This window comes from Perissodus microlepis, chromosome 23, assembly GCF_051167445.1.
Source record: "Perissodus microlepis isolate ML-2025 ecotype Zambia chromosome 23, ASM5116744v1, whole genome shotgun sequence".
Classification (NCBI taxonomy): Eukaryota; Metazoa; Chordata; class Actinopteri; order Cichliformes; family Cichlidae; genus Perissodus; species Perissodus microlepis.
The window spans coordinates 21,099,224-21,119,167 of NC_140482.1; the positions used below are offsets into that span (position 1 = coordinate 21,099,224).

General features: G+C 40.8%; 1 protein-coding gene and 1 non-coding gene across 5 annotated transcripts; both read right to left on the minus strand.

Moving 5' to 3' along the window:
- Window positions 1–5,331: 5,331 nt before the first annotated feature.
- Window positions 5,332–16,452, minus strand: LOC146361381 (ly6/PLAUR domain-containing protein 1-like). 4 transcript variants are annotated; one of them, XM_084921810.1, is made up of 5 exons: window positions 15,866–16,452; window positions 12,539–12,673; window positions 12,152–12,214; window positions 9,019–9,279; window positions 5,332–6,651 (listed from the first exon to the last, which is right to left on the minus strand). In XM_084921810.1, the coding sequence occupies exons 1-4, from the start codon at window positions 15,912–15,914 to the stop codon at window positions 9,044–9,046; spliced, it is 483 nt and encodes a 160-aa protein (XP_084777936.1). In that variant the 5' UTR covers window positions 15,915–16,452; the 3' UTR covers window positions 5,332–6,651; window positions 9,019–9,043. The 4 variants fall into 4 exon arrangements, with proteins under 4 accessions (XP_084777936.1, XP_084777938.1, XP_084777939.1 ...); XM_084921812.1 differs by lacking the exon at window positions 15,866–16,452 and adding an exon at window positions 15,053–15,559; XM_084921813.1 differs by lacking the exon at window positions 15,866–16,452 and adding an exon at window positions 14,459–15,029.
- Window positions 16,453–19,097: 2,645 nt separating this feature from the next.
- On the minus strand, window positions 19,098–19,170 carry trnar-ccu (transfer RNA arginine (anticodon CCU)). Its single transcript has one exon. It is a non-coding gene; the product is annotated as a tRNA-Arg (tRNA).
- Window positions 19,171–19,944: the final 774 nt, after the last annotated feature.

The window sequence follows — 19,944 nt, forward strand, 5'->3', positions numbered from 1 at the left end:
CAGACGAATTGGTGCCAGCCCTCCACCGCAGCGCGGAGGCCCGCTGATAAAGACGATATATGAGCAGGAATGAGCTTTAGGGCTTGATTCTGTCTCTCGAGCACCTTCCCACATTAAAGCCAATCCTATGTCCCGAGAACATCGGCCCTTTGTCCTCAGGCAGACTCATCACTCACACAAGAGTCTCTTCACCACATAGTCTCCCATAAAGGCCCTTGGCTCTGCAGCCTCTGATAGAAACCGTCCTCTTCTCGTTCCTGTGGAGTCTGGCTGCTTAATGAAAAATCTCTATCAAGAACTGTGGCTGAAGCACTTTGTTTCATGTCTGTCAGTGGCAGCAGAGCAGAAGCCGTTATTGAAGAAGGACTTCCTCCCTACATCAAATAAAATAAAACAGCAGAGGCGTGTTTTCTCCTACTGAGGGAAAAACAGCATTTCTGCATCATTGTGAAACAACAGAACTGTACCAACGGGGTAAATAGTATTTAAATGGTGTTAAAGAGGTTTTAATTTAGAATGCAAAGGAAAAGAAAAATACGTTTTTGCAAGGTTAAACAGGCATGTGGGAGATAATCCCACAACTCAAGTGCACTGCCTAATGTCCAAAATGCCCTACATTTGTATTAATAGTCTGTTTTTGTCCTGCTTCGGTGGTATTTCCTGCAGTGCATTTATAACACACGCTACAACTCTTCCTGGAAGTCTTTCCACAGGTTCAATGTTTATGGGAGTTATGGAGCGTTCCTTCAGAAGCACATTTGTGAGGTCAGATACTGATGTTGGACGAGAAGGCCTGGCTCACAGTCTCCACTCTAGTTCATCCCATAGGTGTTCTGTTGGGTTGAGGTCAAGTTCATCCACACCAAAATCTCTCCTCCATGTCTTTATGGACCTTGCGTTGTGCACTGGTGTGCAGTCATGTTGTAACAGGAAGACTCCATCCCCAAACTGTTCCCATAAAGTTGGGAGAAAACATCTTCACTGCTCTCCAATGTAAGGCTTGGATATATAGAAGCCGTAAATCATCATGGCATAGAAACCCATTCAGTCAAGCTCTCTATCCACTGTTCTTGAGTTAATCTCAAGGCGACATGAAGTTTGGAGGTCTATAACACTGTGCCGACCCCACTCTGCACTCTTATAGTGTGTCATCCAGAGCTTCATATTTTTGTGTGTCACTCTTTTGAATACTAGAGGGCACCACTGCTCACGTTTTCAAGGCCTTCCACCCTGAGAGTGCATCACTCACTGGAATCACACAAAGAGCAGCTTCTGCACCTTTTAAACAGCCTCTGTTAAATGCAGGGATTTAAAAAAAAAAAAAATTTTTCTTCTACTTGGCCCTCTTTGATTCAGCTGCTTCTCTCTGCTGAGGTGCAGAGTGTATTTAACACTCGTCCGATGCTTGTTAACGTCCTCACAGCCACAGATTAATCTCCCCCTTTGCGCTAAATTGTGTTTATTGGCCCCACTTAGTGGAATGGAGATTTGTGTTTGTGCTCTAAAGTGGATTGGAGGGAAGCAGTTTGTGTCAGCTTGACTGCCAAGTCATCAGATTCAGGATCATTATTGGCTCTACCCACTTTCCAGGCCTGACGGTGTAGACAGTGCAATCTGTTAATAGAGTCTCGTCTTAATTTAAGGCCCACAGCTGGGCTTTGATTCGCTGGTTGCAGCTAATGGAATTTAAGGAGGTTGGACACACTGATGGAGGGTTGCTTTCATTTAGTTTAACTATGTGTACAGTATCTGAGGCTAATTGACCCTCTGGAGCTTTTCTGATCTCGCCGTCCTCTCTTGTCCTGCGATCTGTGCCTCCCACACCAGAACTGATCATTTCCTTCTCATTTCCAGACAACAGTAAACAAAAGTAGATGAGTTGAGGTCCCTCGTCAGCTTGAGTATTTCCGCTGCCAGAGTCGTACTGTGACTGCGTCATTAGAGCAAGGCAGAGGAGGGCCTTATTATTTTTAATAATCTCCTGTTTTTTGCTGCTTCTTATCCCCCAGAGGTCTGCAGTCGGCACTTCCCCTCTGTGATCGTCAGCCCTGACTCCCTCGCCCTCCTCCTCCTCCTTCTCCGTATTCATGCTTAATGATGCTCAGTCATACAGGCGCACCCTCACACTGCAGGACTCTCACTGATGACAGGCACAAAGTTTAAATTGCAGCAGCAACACGCACACACAAACACACAAAACTGAGGTTTAACCTCCCCTAATGTGAGTAACGTTGCCGCGTTCATGATGGCTCCAACAAGCCGACGGTAGTCTTTTCATCGCTTTGCCAAAAATTATTGCACGTTTCTCTCTATAGTCTGCAGGACTCATCGAGTGGGAGCTGCTCTATTGTGTCTCAAACAATGCACCGCTGCATTGTCAGGCGTATAATTGAAAACGGTTACTTGGAAACACTGTTATGGCTCTTACAAGTCAATCATCCATTACTGGTGACGCTTATCATCGCAGCCACAACTGGACTGTCAAAAGCCTTCAAAACGGTCGGGAAAGAAACTGGAAAAGTAGCTCATGAGGCAGCGTTTAGCACACATGAAGTCACAGCTTAGGGGTGTTCCCACCTGAGAGCTGCTCCTTAATAAATTAAATCATCATTTAAACACTGCATTTTGTATTTACACAGGTTATCTTTTATATTAACATGTCCTTGATGATTTGAAACATTTAGGTGCAACAACTATGCAAAACAAAGAAGAAGAAGAAAGACCCCAAAACTAAGAAATCAGGAAGGGGGGAAACTGATTTTCACAGCAGTGTATTTAAAATGATACACTGAGGAGGAAAACTGTTTTTCCCAGGAAAAAAACTGAATCTGTAGATACATGAGCTGCAAATTCCAAAGACCGAGCTACCAGACAAACAGCCACTCGAAGACAGAGGTGTAAAACAGGTTTGCTGTTCATTCTGATAAAGTCCTCTGTGTGATATAACACTTTCATCACGTTTACACTGTTGGCAGTCTTTCTATCAACTGCAGGTTCACTTAACAAGACTGTGCTTCCTGCTCAATAACGATAAGTGAAAGCAGGCTGCAAACTGTCTGAAATAAATGTCTTGCATGCTCAATCATCCATGTTCATCTGGACGTAGCGTTTTGTAGGAGAAACGTTTCGTCACTCATCCAAATGACTTCTTCAGTCTCAGCTGACTGCAGGTTTCCAGAATCTTATAAACAGTACATCTGCACAATAACTGAAACTAGCCGACTGAAAGAACAATGGACTGTGAGGTCAGTTCCTTGATCATGGGCTAGTTTCAGTTATTGTGCAGATGTACTGTTTATAAGATTGGGGAAACCTGCAGTCAGCTGAGACTGAAGAAGTCATTTGGACGAGTGACGAAATGTTTCTTCCACAAAACGCTACGTCCAGATGAACAACCTTCTGGGATGTCTGAAATAAAAAATGCTGCAAAAACGTACATGCATAGTCATTTAAAAAGAACAGTACAGAGACATGTCAGCAAAGTGTGGTTAATTTAGTAAAACACCACATCCATGCCGTCCTCGGGCTGGCTGTTCTCAAGGTTAAAGACTCAGAGAGAGAGGTTAGGCATACCTAACCCAGCAGGAACCACCAGCAGAGGTGAATATAATTTGGAGTTTCACCCCCTCAAAAAAGTTAATGCCTAGGTGCAGTGAAATTCTAATATCAGACTGAAAGCAGGATGGTTTTATTATGAAAAAGACATTAACGTGTGATATTCCAGCACAATATTTCATAGACTTTAAAGGTTCCTTGTAATTTCCTAGATAATAATTATGTGGCTGTAAATTTACAGCAATATTCTGTTAAGGGGCTTAATTTGTTTCTAATTACTGCAAAGGAAGAAAAAGAATCTGTGTTCAAAGGAATTTTTTCAACAAATTAACTTTAATTAAGCAGTAACCTCTGTAAGTCGGAGCACAGAAGGTCAGCAGATATATCGTAAATAAAAATGTATGATTAAAGGAATCCATTCATTGTTGATTTCTAAGGGAACATCTACACAGGCATACATTCAGTAACCATCACTCCTGTGTTGCAGTTGCCCCCTGTGTTACCAAATGCAAGTTTATCATGTTATAAATGCTGATTGGTCATTAGAGAAACTCTTTTCCAATTATGGTAGCAGAGCTGAAAATGGTGCTTGATCTAATAGTACTGGCTAAACTAATAAGAGTTGAGGGTCCGAGGTTGCTTTGTTGAGCAGAGGTGAGACCATGCTGCCAAGAACGCAGACCTTTCTTTTACTTTATATTGTTTAGTTTCAGTTTGGTTTTTCCTAGTTTCAGTGTTAGTTTTAGTTGTTTTTTGTTGCTCATGAACACAACCGATCATGGTCACGTTCTCAAGTTCAAGCTGAGCATCAGAAACTGTTGTGATTTCCCACACCACCATCTGTTTTATGCAGAATGTCTTGTTGTTGGCAGAGGTCAGAGGAGAATGACCATACTGCTTCCAGCTGACAGGAAGGGAACAGCAACTCAAATAACCACTCGTTTCAACCAAGTTATGCAGAAGAGCATCTCAACAGCAGCAGAAGACCACGCCGGGTGCAGCTCCTGTCAGATAAGATCAGGAAACTGAGGCTACAATTCACATGGGCTCGTCAAAATTGGACAAAAGAAGATTAGAAAAACGTTGCATGGGCTGGTGAGTCTTGATTTCTGCTGCAACATTCACACGGTAGGGTCAAAATTAGGTGTGAACAACATGAAAACTTGGATCAGCCTGCTTTGTATCAATTCAGTCTGCTGGTGGTGTAATAGTGTGGGGGATATGTTTTTAGAAAAAGTATAAAGTGGCCAATGAAAGCATTTGTAATGTGCGTGACATTTGTTAGGGGCAGATTTGATAGGTTCAGACTAGCAATTACAATGCAAACACTTGACAACATGCGGACATGCTGGTCTCGATAAATGTCCAGACTGTCTCGGTGCTTACTGGACAAATTTGACCACACTGACCAAGACTAAAGCCGAGGACATTTCCCTATCCATAAATTATAAATTTTAGTTTGTTTTATAAGCACACAATATTGTTTCTGTTTGTTTTTATTGTTATTTCACTTAAATACAATTTCTAATCACCTATTTTTAGCTTCTAGTGTCGTTTTAATGAATTATTATTGCTTTGGTCAGAAGTCTTGCAATTTCTTGACAATTTCCCCGCCTTAAATTGTCTTAATTACATAGACCAAGAAGTTTCCAAAAAGTAACAGAGTTATTATTAAATGTTTAATATTTTGCGCTCCATTATCTGTTAAACTTCTTAGTTTTCAAACACAAAGTGAACAAGCTCTTAGAGTGAAATCACGACGTCTTGCTGCTTAACGGCAGTTTTTCTGCAACATTTCTGCAACATTTATTTACATCACATATCAGCAGAATACAGTGTTACTCTTCACAGAAGATCAATAAAAAGACAAAAGTTTATCAGATGGCCCGTCTCTGACACAGCTTTTTCAAATCTAGAAATAATAAACTCAAGTATGCCTTTCCTCTTGACGTTCTTAAACTGCGGTTTCTTGTCCTCCGCTCTCCTCGGGACCGTTAAAACCTTCACGTGTGGCATTAAAATACAGCGCCGGAGTGTCTGCATCGCCGTCCACAGCACATTCACCACAGAATAAATACGATACGGTACAGATAGCCAACGCAAGCAGCAAAACAAATATCCGTCATAAGAATAAATAGGCAAACAGATCATTTAGAGGCAAATATAAATGCAGAAATTTTCTAAAATGCTCATCTGAACACTGAAATATGAGAATCAAATCAGGTTTCAGTTATGAAATTTGTTTTACAGCATGCAGAGGGAACCATGATTTTGGGGCCATGAATGATACTTAAAGGGAAATATGACAGAGATCACCTGAAGCAAGTCTCGAGTGAGAATTTTATTTGTACTTATATTTTTTTCTTATTATTCTGCACTATGTAATATGAAGGTTATGAGACAATTTAATAGATCATTCTACACAGGAATATTAATGCCTACTAATAGTGCTTTATATCGCAGAAGCAACCCTATGATTGAGAACGAAGAAACAAAGAGAAATGACGGTTGATAGTGGAGAATAAGCATTAATGTGAAAGGAAGATGCAAGAGAGCTGGGAAACCTTCAACTTGTTGCCTCAGTAAAAGTGCAGTCTTCACGGTAACATATGAGAAATAAAACTAAAGTTTGGCTTCGTAAGGTCAAATCTGTGTATTCAGAGCATAAACAGCTACAGCATCGACAGGAAAATGAAACCAGCAGCGCTGTTTCAAACCGTAAGACCAGAAAATGAAAAAGCTCAAAAGTATTATAACCTCCACCAGCACTTTTTTTTACAGCATCTAATAACCAGAAAATAACTTGAGACCAGCTTCTTCACATAAACGCTCCACTTCACAAAAAGCCAAAAGAGAAAAAAAACAGAGAAAAGAAAGAAAAAAAAGGCGAGAGATGCCTCAGCCGCATCCTCTTCAAACCCGAGCAATCAATGATTCACAAAGCTCTGTATGCTTTCACTTCTCCGGGGTTTCAGTGACACTCTCAGCGGTTACGCCATTTTATCAATAACACTGACAGTTTTCCATAAAGCTGAGAAGCTACGAAGCCGATGTGGTGTCCATATCTCCTCGTAAGGTCCAGACCCCGGGATGAACCTGTGGCAACAAAAGCACATCGTATGTATTTGTTTAAAAAAAAAAAAAAGAAAGAAAGAAAAAGAAAAAACTATCTTAAAACAGTAACTTTGAAACCATTTCTGTGTGTGTTTAGTCTTTTCACCTTCATGTTAAATATCTCACAGCCAGTGAACTCAGGCAACACATACGATCTGACACTCGCTGTTTTGGTTTTCATCCCAACGATGTTGAATTTTGGTTGAAATCAGGGCTTTGTGCACTCCACTCACATTCAATTATTAAAAGATGAGAAAAATAATTTGTTTAGGGCCTCCAAACTGTTGCAAAGCAGGAAAAGCAGTTATCACTGTAGAGAGCAGCATTAAGATTTCCCTTAGCTAATTTAAGAGTAATAGATTGAGGACATATGCTAATTTGCTTTCTAGTGCATATCAAATGAGACGATTGATACTAGTCTCACATCTGCCCATTACATTTACAGCCAGATGGTAGTTAGGTCAGCTAATCACTGGAAAAAAGGGGAAAACAATCCCCCTCGCTCTGTCTAGAAGACAAGATCACCTACCTTCACTTCTAAAACTGTCAAAATGACATAACAAGACTTATTTGTTTAATCTGTTAAAGAAGCACAGTGTCCTTTGTCTCCCAGGTCAGGTTCCTCTCATAGCTTCCAGGTTTTGTGCACAACTAAGACAACCTGTTGTGAGCTATAACTAAAGCAGGGGCGGGCAACTCCATGCCTAGAGGGCCGATGTCCTGCAGGTTTTTGAATGAACACAGCTGATTTAAATGGCTAAATTACCTCCTCAACATGTCTTGAAGTTCTCCAGAGGCCTGGTAATGAACTAATCATGTGATTCAGGTGTGTTGACCCAGGGTGATATCTAAAACCTGCAGGACACCAGCCCTCGAGGCCTGGAGTTGCCCACCTCTGAACTAAAGCATTAACTCACACTTGATCAGCTTTACCTAAAAGAGGGCCGATAAAAGGTCCTGTACCTAGTTTAGCTCCATCTCTCTGTGGTGAAGCTACAGGCTGAGCTCATAGACTGTATATATAAGACGGATGGCCCACCATAACATTACCCAGTGATTTGTAGACTATCCATTGAGGCTTTGAGTTCGGTACTTCATCCCTTGCAGTACTGTCCATACCTTTAATCATGCTTAACTCGAAGCCAAGGAAAAACCAACCACATGGAGAGCAGTTGCTGGAGGTTGCTGATTTTTACCAGGAGAAATTGGTAGCAAAGAGGGTGCTGTGCCAAAACTTCCTTGAGATTGCTTTGGCTGCTAGCAGACTGCTGTTGATACCTGTGGTTTACACGGAAGATGCTGACCTGTCTGCAAACACTTACCAACTACTTCCCAATCTTTAGTAAAATTTGAAAAAGATACAAACCAGACACAGAGAATCTTTGCCTTCAAAGTAAATGTTGTACCTTTTTGATGCAAGCAACACATTAAAAAAGGAGATACCTTTATTTGGTCATTGCATTTCTAGTTGCATTATTTGTAGTTTTCCCACTGTTTGATTTGTTTGCAGATAAGTCAGTGTCTCTCATGTCAGCTACTGACAATCCTGGCAAACGGCTAGTGACTAAAGCAATCAAAAAGAGACCTCTTTGAATGCTACCAACAAAAGCAATCATGATCTCACTGGTTGAGGAATACAGATTCTTGCCTTGGCACCGGTGGTTGCCAGATGGTTGCAGACTGGTCCCTAACTGAGGTTTTAATAAAACTGAAATGATGGCATGTCATAAAAATTACGTTTTACTGAAAAGAAACAAACCAAAGCTTTTTTTTTTCCCGGGGGGGGGTCATGCTTTGAGCATGTGTATATCTGATTTAAAGGTACTCGGGGGACTGGCTTCCTTTTGCAGTAACCTTCAAGTGGCCATTCAAGGAACTGGGGTTTTTGTTACTTAGGCTTTATTTTAGAAGTAGAAGTTCAGCAGCAATATATCACTGCCTCTGCAGTAGGGAATATCCCTGTTTATATCACCTATTTATGTAAAAATATACTCCGCATGAATGATGGATGCACTTTCCTTGTGTGCAAGGTGAGAGCAAAGCAAAAGTGTCTGAAACCTGCATTTTTTTTAATGGCCCCCACGGGGAAATTTGTAAAAACCCTTTGGTTTTTGCAGAAATCTGTGGATAAATGTCTCTTGGCCCTGACTTGAGTAATTACTGTCGTGTTTGATAAGCTCAGTGCCTCAGTCATTTTGGGTCACACTGATTTAAAAAAAAACAAAAAAAAAACATTAAATCTACCGTCATATGTGGTTTTAACACCATGCTTTCTTTTACAAACTTGACTTTAATTCTGATTGGAAAGGTAAATTCTTTTAAATGGTTTAGACAGAAAACAAACTGTACAGCGAAGTTGTGGCGGGAACATCATCTACGTCAGTAGGAGGAGCAGCAGTGCGAGCAGGAAAAGAAGAAGAGGCCGGTTCGTCTGCAGGGTGGTCGTTGCCGCCGAGTTGGTGGGACGCTTCCTCTTGGGGCCGTTGCAGAGTGGGGTGTTGCAGCAGGAGATGCAGACTGAATTCAACCTACCGGTGCAGAACTGCTGGTAGCCAGAGGAGGCGATGAGGCAAGCCCCCGAGGATGCACACGATTTCCGATAATGTATCCCTGAAAATAATAATCAAGAGCTCTCTAAATGTTTCCAGTGTTCAAACAGAAAAAATAGTAAAAATAGTAAAAGAGATTCCAGTAGTTGGAAATGCATTTAACAAAAGTTGCAAAGAAATGTGGATTCATTGTCCCTGCTGTAATAAGATTGCTTAGACTCAACTTATAAGAGCTGCAGTACTTTATTGCACTATTTGGACTTTGAAAGTACTGATTTCCTGTCTCCTTTTATTAACTAACGTTGTGCGGTGAGGGACAATTTGTTTCTGCGATGTGTTGGAAAAATGCTTTTTATTCACTCTGCACTTTCTGACTTCTTTATCAAGTAACCTTTCTCTATCTGGTACCTATTGCTGTTATTTGTTATGTTTTTCTACGGTATGCTTGATATAGGAAGCATTTTGTCATCTATGTGGTATTGTTACTGTATTATTCATGTGGTTGTTTCTGTTGTCTGCAAATGAAATATTCCTTTGCTGGACAATAAAAAAGTGTGGATTAAATCAAATTCAGATAAATTCAATTTCTGCAGCAGGAAGTTCCATTAAGTGGAAAGGCAGGAAAAATGTGCATCTTAGCATTTTTCCCCTTGATAGTGCTTGTTTGGTATGTGGTAATAAGGCACATGTTTCTACAGAACTGTTTCTCTGTCTGTCAAGGTAAAGCCTAAAATTACTATCTGAGGCAATGCTATGAGGGATCAATGTTTTACTCAAGGACACCACGCAAGGCTACTTTGTTGCAAGCACTGAACCTATAAACTTCCAATTATAAGACACTTCATCAAGCCACATGCTGTCTGAGATTTGACAACTAATAGGAAAAATCTGATAAGCCAATCAATGATAACTTTGTTATCTGAAGGGACTTTTGCAGGTAGCTGCAAACATAATATTGACGGTCTGTAAAAATAAAGAATATTTTTACTTCAAATACTAGGCTAGCAAACATGTTAGGGAAAGCTAATGCACAATACCGTGTAAAGATGGCTGGAGTAGTTGAAAAATAAACATCCCCAAATTTAGTAAAAATTGAGCAAAAACCAGATTACAGTCACTAATGTTGGTTTAATTTCTGATTTGCATAATATCAGAAATTAAACTGATATTAATATATATATAATAACATAATTGTTAAGGCAGGAAAAACATTTACACAATAAAATGATAATTAATGATGTGCTTTAGCCTTGGATTAATTATATTAATATCAGTACTATAACGGAAGATTTTTCTTTTTTTTAAAAAATCGAGCTATATGTAAACACCAAAATCCAACAAAGAACAGGTTACTGTTGACAGTTTTAGCTCAGATTCTAATAGCATTTTGCACAAGCTCCCACTCGGGTCTTTAAATAAGAGTGAACAAGGCAAACTGATAGCTAATGACTGTTTGGGCCTTAGAAGCAATGTTACAAAAATATGTTTGATACTAGGTTAATTAATATCTAGATTAAATAAAAATACATTTATTACATGGAAGAAATTGAACTAAAGGAACAGGACTGAATAAAACTGAAAATGTTTTTTTCCCAACACTATAATAGAAAAGACTTTTAGAAGAACTAGCCGTTGTCTGTGCACATTTTTTGATTATGTTAGCTGGGGATGCTAAAGTGTAAACGTCCTCAAAATGTAATGAAAATCACGTTAATAATTTCTGTTTAGAAACTGAGAGCACCTTGGATCTTTCACAGCTCTTTAAATAAGATTTAACTCAACAACCTTAAAGTTAATGATGAGCTTTGGTCTTTGAAGAAATGCTATGCTAATACTTTTCATACTTGGCTATGCTAGTTAGCCAAACAGATGTTAGCAGATAAATACACAGATAAATATACAGATAAATATTTTATGGAAGCTTGATTTTGCTACTGAATTTTAATTATTTAGTTTTACCATCAATAAATTAAAATGTTAGATAGCATCTCAAAAAAAAATAACTTGAAATTTCGAATTAGATATGCCAAAATTTTAACTTGAAATTTTAAGATACTCAGTAAGTTCAAATTTTGAGATAGCTCAAAATAATATTCTGGTGGACAAAACAAATTAAACTTCCTACCTTATACTGCTCTGGATGTGAAATAAAAGTTCAAACGCTACACCCGTATTGTGGTTGTATCCACTTTTCCTTTTATTATTTCATATTTATACATTTTTAGACAATAAATGGGGGTTTGTTAATCATTTTTTGCATTTTCTACCACATGACCCCTGGTAGGTTTCCTAGTTTGGGATTTTAAAAAAATGTCTCCTTAAAAAATTGTCCCACCTCTTTTCCAAACTGTCAGTTTTTTTCACTCTATAGACTGAGCTCTTTTATTTCCTGTAAGGCGGCACAAAACTAATTTAATCTTATGTCAGTGGCAGCTGAATGAAAGCCTCTTGTCTTTGACAAATGAGCTGAATGAAGTAGTTTCAGTCAGCTGGGGTTTTGGATCAGCAAAACAACATCACAATATAAATAAGGCTTATGTGAAAACGAGCCTGCAAATAAAAGCAATGGATGGGAACGTTTATGTAGGTTTACAACTGGAACATTTTTACACACTGTACCACAGCCCAGTGTTCCCTCTGTGATACCGAGTCCTACACCAGAGTCAGCCTACACATCAGTCAGTGCTTCTCTTTTCCTTCAAAGCAGAGCAAAGGAACTAAATTACAGATAACAATGTCTATTTCACTGAAAATCACAGGAGATTGCTCTTTTGGACCAGTCAATAAGACACAACGATTAACAGGTATTTTGGGATGGAAGAAGTTGGATATCCTTGGGTACTTTCTTTTTTGTCACTAATGACAGAGAAAATTACACACATCTGCAAACATCACAGTTAATTTAAAGAGTTGTTTATGTAGGCTCCACTTACGTGACTCGAAAATAAAAGTCATGCTACGACCAAAACGAGCGTAGTCAATTACGGCAGCCTCACCTAAATGGCAGAGAAGAAAACTTAAGAAGTCACGTTCTCTCTGAGCGATGTGTTTTCAGTTTCATCTCTGGTTTCCAGACAGTCACCTTTCTTCTTTCTACTGATAAACAGAAACTCTATCTTTGTACTTTTGGCTGGCTCAGACTGTGCATTAATCCCAGTCTCTCAACCTTTATGGACTCTGTTCTGGAGCGCGTAAAGGAATGAGAAAACCAAGAAAGACATTCCTCCATCAAGCATACATAATTCTGTAATCTCTGTAACGTTGGGGCCTCTACTGAGGCATTGCCAGACTTCATGAGCTAACAACGAGAAGCGGCTTACCATCAGATTTGACCAGCACCTCCTTCTGGCACATGTCCTGTACGTTGACGGTACAGTTGACGATGTACTCTGGCGTGGAGCAGTCATTGTGCTTCATCTCCTCACACTGGTAGCACTGAATCTGAAGGGTATCTCCTGCCACACAGAGTGGAAGCAGAAATGTTCAGTTATTGCAGGACTTTTTTTGTTTCCCGCCCTACAGAGTTCTTCACGTGGATAATCAATCCTCCCGTCACAGCTTGATAAGCAAAGGAATGCGTTTAACATTTGTTTTTTTGTCAAATGTCAAAAACGCGGAGCTTAAAAAGGTGGCTAGATTTTTTTATCTTGTGAAGAAAATGAGAAAGATAGGCCTAGCCACTGTTTCCAAGAGGTTTGCAAACTCAAGATTAGCAGCAGGTGGAATCTTAGCTTCCTGAGAGATCGGTTGAATAAACTTTGATATTACTTATTGATACTTTAAAGACTTAAAAATATGCCCATAAGCTGCATTCTTCTATTATGCACCACTGAGTGATAATGAATGATGCTCTGTGATTCATGTGACTGTGCAAAGCTATGAAATTTCAAGCAATATGATTTTTTAATTTTCCAATCATTACCTAGAACTTGAATCTAGCGTTTGAGTCCATCAAACGATCAGAAAAAGTGTTTACTGAGGTCGTAAACCAAGGAGAGTGTGTACAATCTGAAAAGCAAAAGCAGTCACCCTCTGCTGGCCATTAAATTAAGTCACTAGGTCCACGAATATTGCCTGCTTTTAAACTCATTTTCAGTCCCAGTTTAACTTAACAACGAGTGTCTACAGCCACCTGTAAAACACGGTGGAGGCTCTGTCATGGTTTGGGGCAGCGTTTCAGCCAGTGGTGTTGGAGATCTTGTCAAAATGAATATATTTTGAACACAGAAAACTACCGTCAGATTTTGATCCACCATGCAAAACCATCTGGAAAGTTTCTAATTGGCAACAGCTACATTTATTTGATTGACTGGCCTCTCCAGAGCCTGGACCTCAGTGACTCAGACAACAAGGTTTTTCACACCTCCCCCTCCTCTCAGTGGCGTTATGCACCATAGCAACTAGCCACCACAGGTGTGTGGTGATGTCACCCTTTCTCCCTTACTGTAAACCTCATCATGGCTGATCCTGTGGGTGTGTACGGGCTTCAGCCTGTCCTCTTCAAACAGCAGCTTTAAAGCAAGTCAGGATAGCCGTTATTCGTCATATGAACAGCACAGGTGACGACTGATGAAGTTTGCCAGACTTTTCTCAAGTTTGAAGCTGCTCTTCACAGGACTATTTTTCTTGGATTATTGATAATTGTTCACAGTATCTGTGAATCAGGGCTGTGTGTTTATTTCCTCCCCTGTGTTCTCCCAGAGTTGAGCAATAGATGCTTGTACAGATTTTAGCACATATACCATTTGTTCAACGGTATATTTGCTCCAAACATGACTAATGGCGCTCCACGAGAGCGCACTGTCATCTTTTTATCTCCCGCTGGGTGTTTTGACTTTACGCCTACAAGCAGATGGACAGTGACAAGGTCTCCTGACTGCACGAAGCACATAAAAGCACATGTTTTTCTTTGCTCTCTTTTATTGGATGTCTCGAGTGTCAGCGGAGAGGTTATAAATTCACACAGAATAAGCCGTAAAGAAAACACATCAGCAAAGCTCAGAGTGGCTGTTCTTAATTCCCTGGTAACCCGTGGATTTTATAGCTGATAAAACTCCATTTACAACACAGAGCTGCCGCGCTAAATGTAATCTGCCAGTGCATAGATGACCCATCTGCATCCTCATCCCCTGAGGTACTAAAACCAGAGTCCAGATTGCTACTGCAACCTCTTGTAAACATACAAAATGCACTTTTATGTGGGTTTTTGCCAATTTCATCTGCCGCTTCTTTTAACTTACCAGCAGAGGCACCTGCAGACCCCACAGGAGCTGTTCAAAGACCTACTCGGTCCTCATTTTTCAAATAAATCATTCTGTTCTTTGCATGTTCTCTGTGGAGCTTTAAAAGATCAGCTCTAATTTAAAAGGTGGACTGGACTCCGTCAGTCATCGCAGATGCAGCAGACATATTTCTTTTGCAGTTATCAAGCTAAATCGTGAGGATTAATTTGAAATACATATATTCAGCCTTTATTTTGAAAGAGCACCATAGGCCTTTATTAACTTTTATACTGTATGAGAAAAAATGAGCCCAGAAATCACAAAAATATTTATTCTTCTCCTATTGCCAGAAACCTTGAGATGCCTCATGCTCTGCAAAGATCTGCACAAACCGTGAGGCAAAAAGAAAGTGAGTGTAAGTAAACATATGAATTAGACATCACAGTGCCCACAATGACGTTGTAGTCCTGTTTAAGTGACTGCTACGGTTGGAAATCAGATGATCTACAGACTCAGTGCCACCTCTCTGCATCATAACTAAAAGCAAAGTCTATAAATTTATATAATCAAATCTCAGCATTTTTCATCAGATCACTGCGTATGCTCACTTACTGCTCCGTGCCAGGATATCTTCATCAGAGCAGCTCAAAAATCCATCCCTGCAGAAACGCCTGCTCTAAACATCCCACTCAAGCTTATAGATATCACTGGTGCAATCATTTAAATGGCAGCAAGCATTCACCTCCAACTTTAAAGGTCCTCATATCATATCCACCACCACAACACCACCCTAAAACATTTAAACCAAGCAAAACCTGCAGACTCCTGAAATCAGGACACCAGGGCAGCATCCAGCTCCCGAGCTCTGCTCATCACTTCTAGAAAACTGCTCCAAATCCCCCGTTTTCTTAGTTCCGCTACAGAAAACAGAAGCTGATAAGAAAAACAAACCACATCCTTTTTGCTGCTTCTATATCGCCATCCTCTGAACTCCAATCACCTGACGCACTTCGGAACAACTAAATACTATCAGCGCGATGTGGCAGAAAGTCATGCAGCAGCGGGAACAAGCGGCTCGCACTTTTAAAGGGCGTCATTGGCGTGGATCTGTGTTACTATTGTTCCCACTTTGCTCCAAAATGAGCTCGGGGTGTGTGTGGTGTGGGGTGGGGAGGGGGGCACTCCTTCTCCAAAACCATAAATCCTTCCTGCTGTTTCTCCACTTATCTAAAAACATCTGGAAAGCTTCTCTTTTTTTTATTCTTTATCTATTGGCACAAAGACGAGTCTCCAAAATGTTACACCGGCTATAAAGTAAAGTTCATCTCGACTGGCTCTAAACGAAGTCTGCATTTCCTCTCTGTGCGTGGACATGACTTCTATCTTCATACGAGACCACTGCGGTCTCCCCAAAGTTGCACCTACCCGCATCGAGGAGGACTCCGAGCAAAGTCGCGAAAACGAGCAGACGCATTCTCTCCCAAATGATGCTCGGAGGGGAAACATGAGACCAAGAGAAGAAGAATGGGGGACAAACACGCGCGGACTCCCTCAGGTTGTTATAAGACAAGGAGGTCGACCCGCCGCAGAGGCAGCCCGGACTCGGATCCGCTCATCCTCCCGGCTGACTGAAGTGACAGCGAAGAAAAAGAGAGAAAAGAGAGAGAGGGGAGGAGAAGTAGTAGAAGAAGAAGCTCCTGCCCGCAAAGTGCGCGTCTCCTCTCCACGCAGCGCGACTGGAGACAGATCCGGAGCGCAGAAATCATAAAGCGCAGCCACGTGACTGGAGCGCACAGTTGGCGTTTCTATTTCTCATCCTGTGCCCGCGCACTAATTGCGCATCATTACTTGTTATCCTCTCACCGTGACTCTTTCTCGGCGCTGGCGTGTGGATTTGGATAACAAATAAAATCCTCCGTGCGCAAAACTTGGATTGGCGCGTTTTGGTGCTTCCTAACAGCTCGCCAGAATATTTCAGTGAATGGAGTCCGTAGCCCCCGCAAAGGGAGACACTTTCCCCTCGTCTGTTTTTAAGATCTTTCAGTCATGTCAGACTCTCAGTGGCCTGGATCACATAAAACACGCACGCGACGTGTATGTTTTTTAATGGCGTAAATAGTCCGCGTGCAGACGCACATTTTCATATTAATTAATGTAACTGAGTCAGCTCTAAGGTGGGGTGGAGGGCCACGGTGCGTTTACTATTACTCTTATTCACGCCATGTAATCGCCATGAACTTATATTAATGACGTATCATGTGATCATTTTACTTTGGAAAATAAAAGATGTAATGTGAACATTTTTATCTGCGCGCGCGTGTGTGTCACTGAATGCATTTAATTCCGTTTTATTTATATCGCACCAAACAATCACTTTACACCGTGAAGTAAAGACCCTACACTAATAGATTGATTTATCTATTGATAATTATCACTGAATCACTGTAACTGTACCTGCCTGTGTGCACTGAGCTAAACTTTGTTATTTAAGTAACATCTGTCAGTACAAATTACACAGAGCAGAAAAATGTTATCTTTACAATTAAATTAACTCAGGCAATCCATCTTTTTAAAAAACAACAACAACAACAACAACAACAACAACAACAACTATCATCTAGTTTTGGATTCTAAGTACATACACAGAATACTCAGAGGAGAGTAGCTGTTGCTCCAGTGTTTCCCCCCCGCTGCAGGTGTTGGGGTCCTGAGCTTATTAATCTGTGCTCAATACACCTGTGAACACCACTGTTGGTGAACATGTGGCTAATTAAGTCATCAACTACTTCATTAGGTCCACCTGTTCAACTGCTCGTTAATGCAAATATCTAATTGGCCAATCACATGGCAGCAACTCGAGGCCCTCAGGCACAGCCTGCTGAGGTTCAAACTGAGCATCAGGATGGAGAAGAAAGGTGATTTAAGTGTGAATGTGTCATGGTTGTCGGTCTGAGTGTTGGGATTTCCCCACACAACTATCTTTAGGTTTTAATAATAATAATAATAATAATAATAATAATAATACATTTTATTTATGAGCGCCTTTCAAGTCACCCAAGGACACTTTATAATAGGATAAAACACTTAGTAAAACAATGGCAGAATAAGAACAATAAAACAAAAGCACAAGATAAAATTAACAAACAGTGGATTCACAGTGAATATGCAGATTTGAACAGATGAGTTTTGAGTTGGGATTTAAACTGGGGGAGAGAACCAATGTTTCTTATCTCTGGGGGCAGAGAGTTCCACAGCCTGGGAGCAGAGCAGCTGAAAGCTCTGCTTCCCATGGTGGTGAGGCGGAAGGAAGGTACAGCAAGCTGGATAGAAGAAGAAGATCGAAGTGAACGGGCAGAACAGGTAATGGTTAACAGGTCAGAAAGGTAAGGAGGAGCAAGGTTATGAATGGCCTTGAAGGTGAGCAGAAGAAGTTTGAATATTATCCGGAATTTCACAGGGAGCCAGTGAAGTTCCTGAAGAACAGGGGTGATGTGCTGGTAGGAGGGGGTTCTGGTGATAATGCGAGCAGCAGAGTTCTGAACCAGTTGAAGCTTATGGAGGGATTTTTGGGGGAGACCATGCAGAAGAGAATTGCAGTAGTCAATACGGGAGGTAACAAGACTGTGGACAAGAATGGACGTAGACTGGGTGGAAAGAGAAGGAAGCTGTTAATGTTGCGTAGATGGAAGTAGGCAGAACGGGTGAGATTATTGATGTGAGATTTATAGGAAAGTGAACTGTCTAGGATGACACCAAGGCTCTTAACCTGAGGAGAAGGGAAAACTGTGGAGTTATCGATGGTGAGTGAGAAATGGTTTGCCTTCAAAAGGAGGATCTCAGTTTTATCCTCATTACAGATAATGTGCTGTAAAAGAGACAATATCCAGTGAGCAGCAGTTCTCTCAGTTAGAATTCTTTGTTGTTGACCAGCCTGGTTCAAGCTGGTAAAAACAGGCAATACTAACTAAACTAACCACTTTTTGCAACTACAGTATGCAGAAGAGCATTTCAACAGGAGCAGAGGGTCACTCCTGACATCAACCAAGAGTCGTCTTATTCTTCTTCTCTAAAAACAGGAAACTGAGGCTACAATTCAAATTCACCAAAACTGCATAACAGAAGATTGGAAAAATGTTGCCTGGTCTGATGAGTATCAATCGCTGCTGCTACCTTCAGATGTTTTCAGAATTTGGCATAGACATTAAAACATGGATCCATCCTGCCTCGTATTAGTGCTGCTGGTGGCTGCTTCCAGCAGGATAACACACCATGTCACAAGCTTAGATCATCTCAAACTGGTTTCTTGAACATGATAATGAGTTCAGTGTTCTCAAATGGTCTCCACAGTCACCAGATCTCAGTCCTATAGAGCGCCTTTAGGATGCTAGATGGACAAATCTGCAGCAACTCAGCGATGACATCAAGTCTATAATAGACCAAAATCTTTGAGGAATGTTTCAAAGACTTTGATCCACGAAGAATAAAGACAGATCAGAAGCGAATAAAGGGACACATCAGTACTAAAGTGGCAAAGCCAGCGTTTGTATACGAGGACAGCAAGGTGGCTGTCTGAAAGTGCTAGCAGAGGATGGTTTTGATCCATCGACCACTGGGTTATGGGCCGAGCACGCTTCCGCTGCGCCACTCTGCTGGGCAGCACCCCAGATGGGACTCGAACCCACAATCCCTGGCTTAGGAGGCCAGTGCCTTATCCATTGGGCCACTGGGGCTGCACACAGGAGCTAGCAGGTACAAGCAAGGTTTAACTTTAAAGGCCACTTAGACATGTTAGTGTTTGTGTGCCTGATTATTACTTGTAAAATTAACCCATCTTTTATGGATGACTTTTATAATCACTTGATTACTGCTCCATTTTATTATTTGCAGCAATTGACGTTGGCTTTGGCTTCCGGACCGTTTGCACGTCTCTGAAACTCACTTTGAGAACTTGAACTACTTTTCAGTTTTTGAGTCATATTTTCAGTGCTGTGAAAATCCATTAAGTTCTGCACTTTGTGACTCATTTTTATTTTTGTAATACCGCTGTGTAGTCATCACCAAGTTCTGTGACCTTTTCATGAGATTTTAATACAGTCTTTTCTAATAATAAATCAGTGCACTTATGTCTCTCTTATTTTTTCCTCTCTTCGCTTTCTCCTAATCCTCTACCAGTTGCTTCCACTTCCTGAGACTTGGTCAGCTGGAGATCTCTTCCCGTTAAAAGGGAGTTCTTCCTTCCCACAGTCACCAGATGCTGCTCACAGGGGTTATTGGTCTAATACTGTCAGTTCTTTACATTGTGATTCACCTTGAGGAGGTGCACAGAACAAAAGAAAAAAAAAAAAAGCATACTACTTAACCTCGACTTTAAATCTGCTCGCGTGCTGATCAAATAACCTACAAGCCTATGGTTAAGAGGCAGACACAGAGAAAGAGAAATCTTCCAAGCGTGCTTAAACTAATTGCGTTTATTTATATGCGTATAATTGCCCATCAGGGGACTA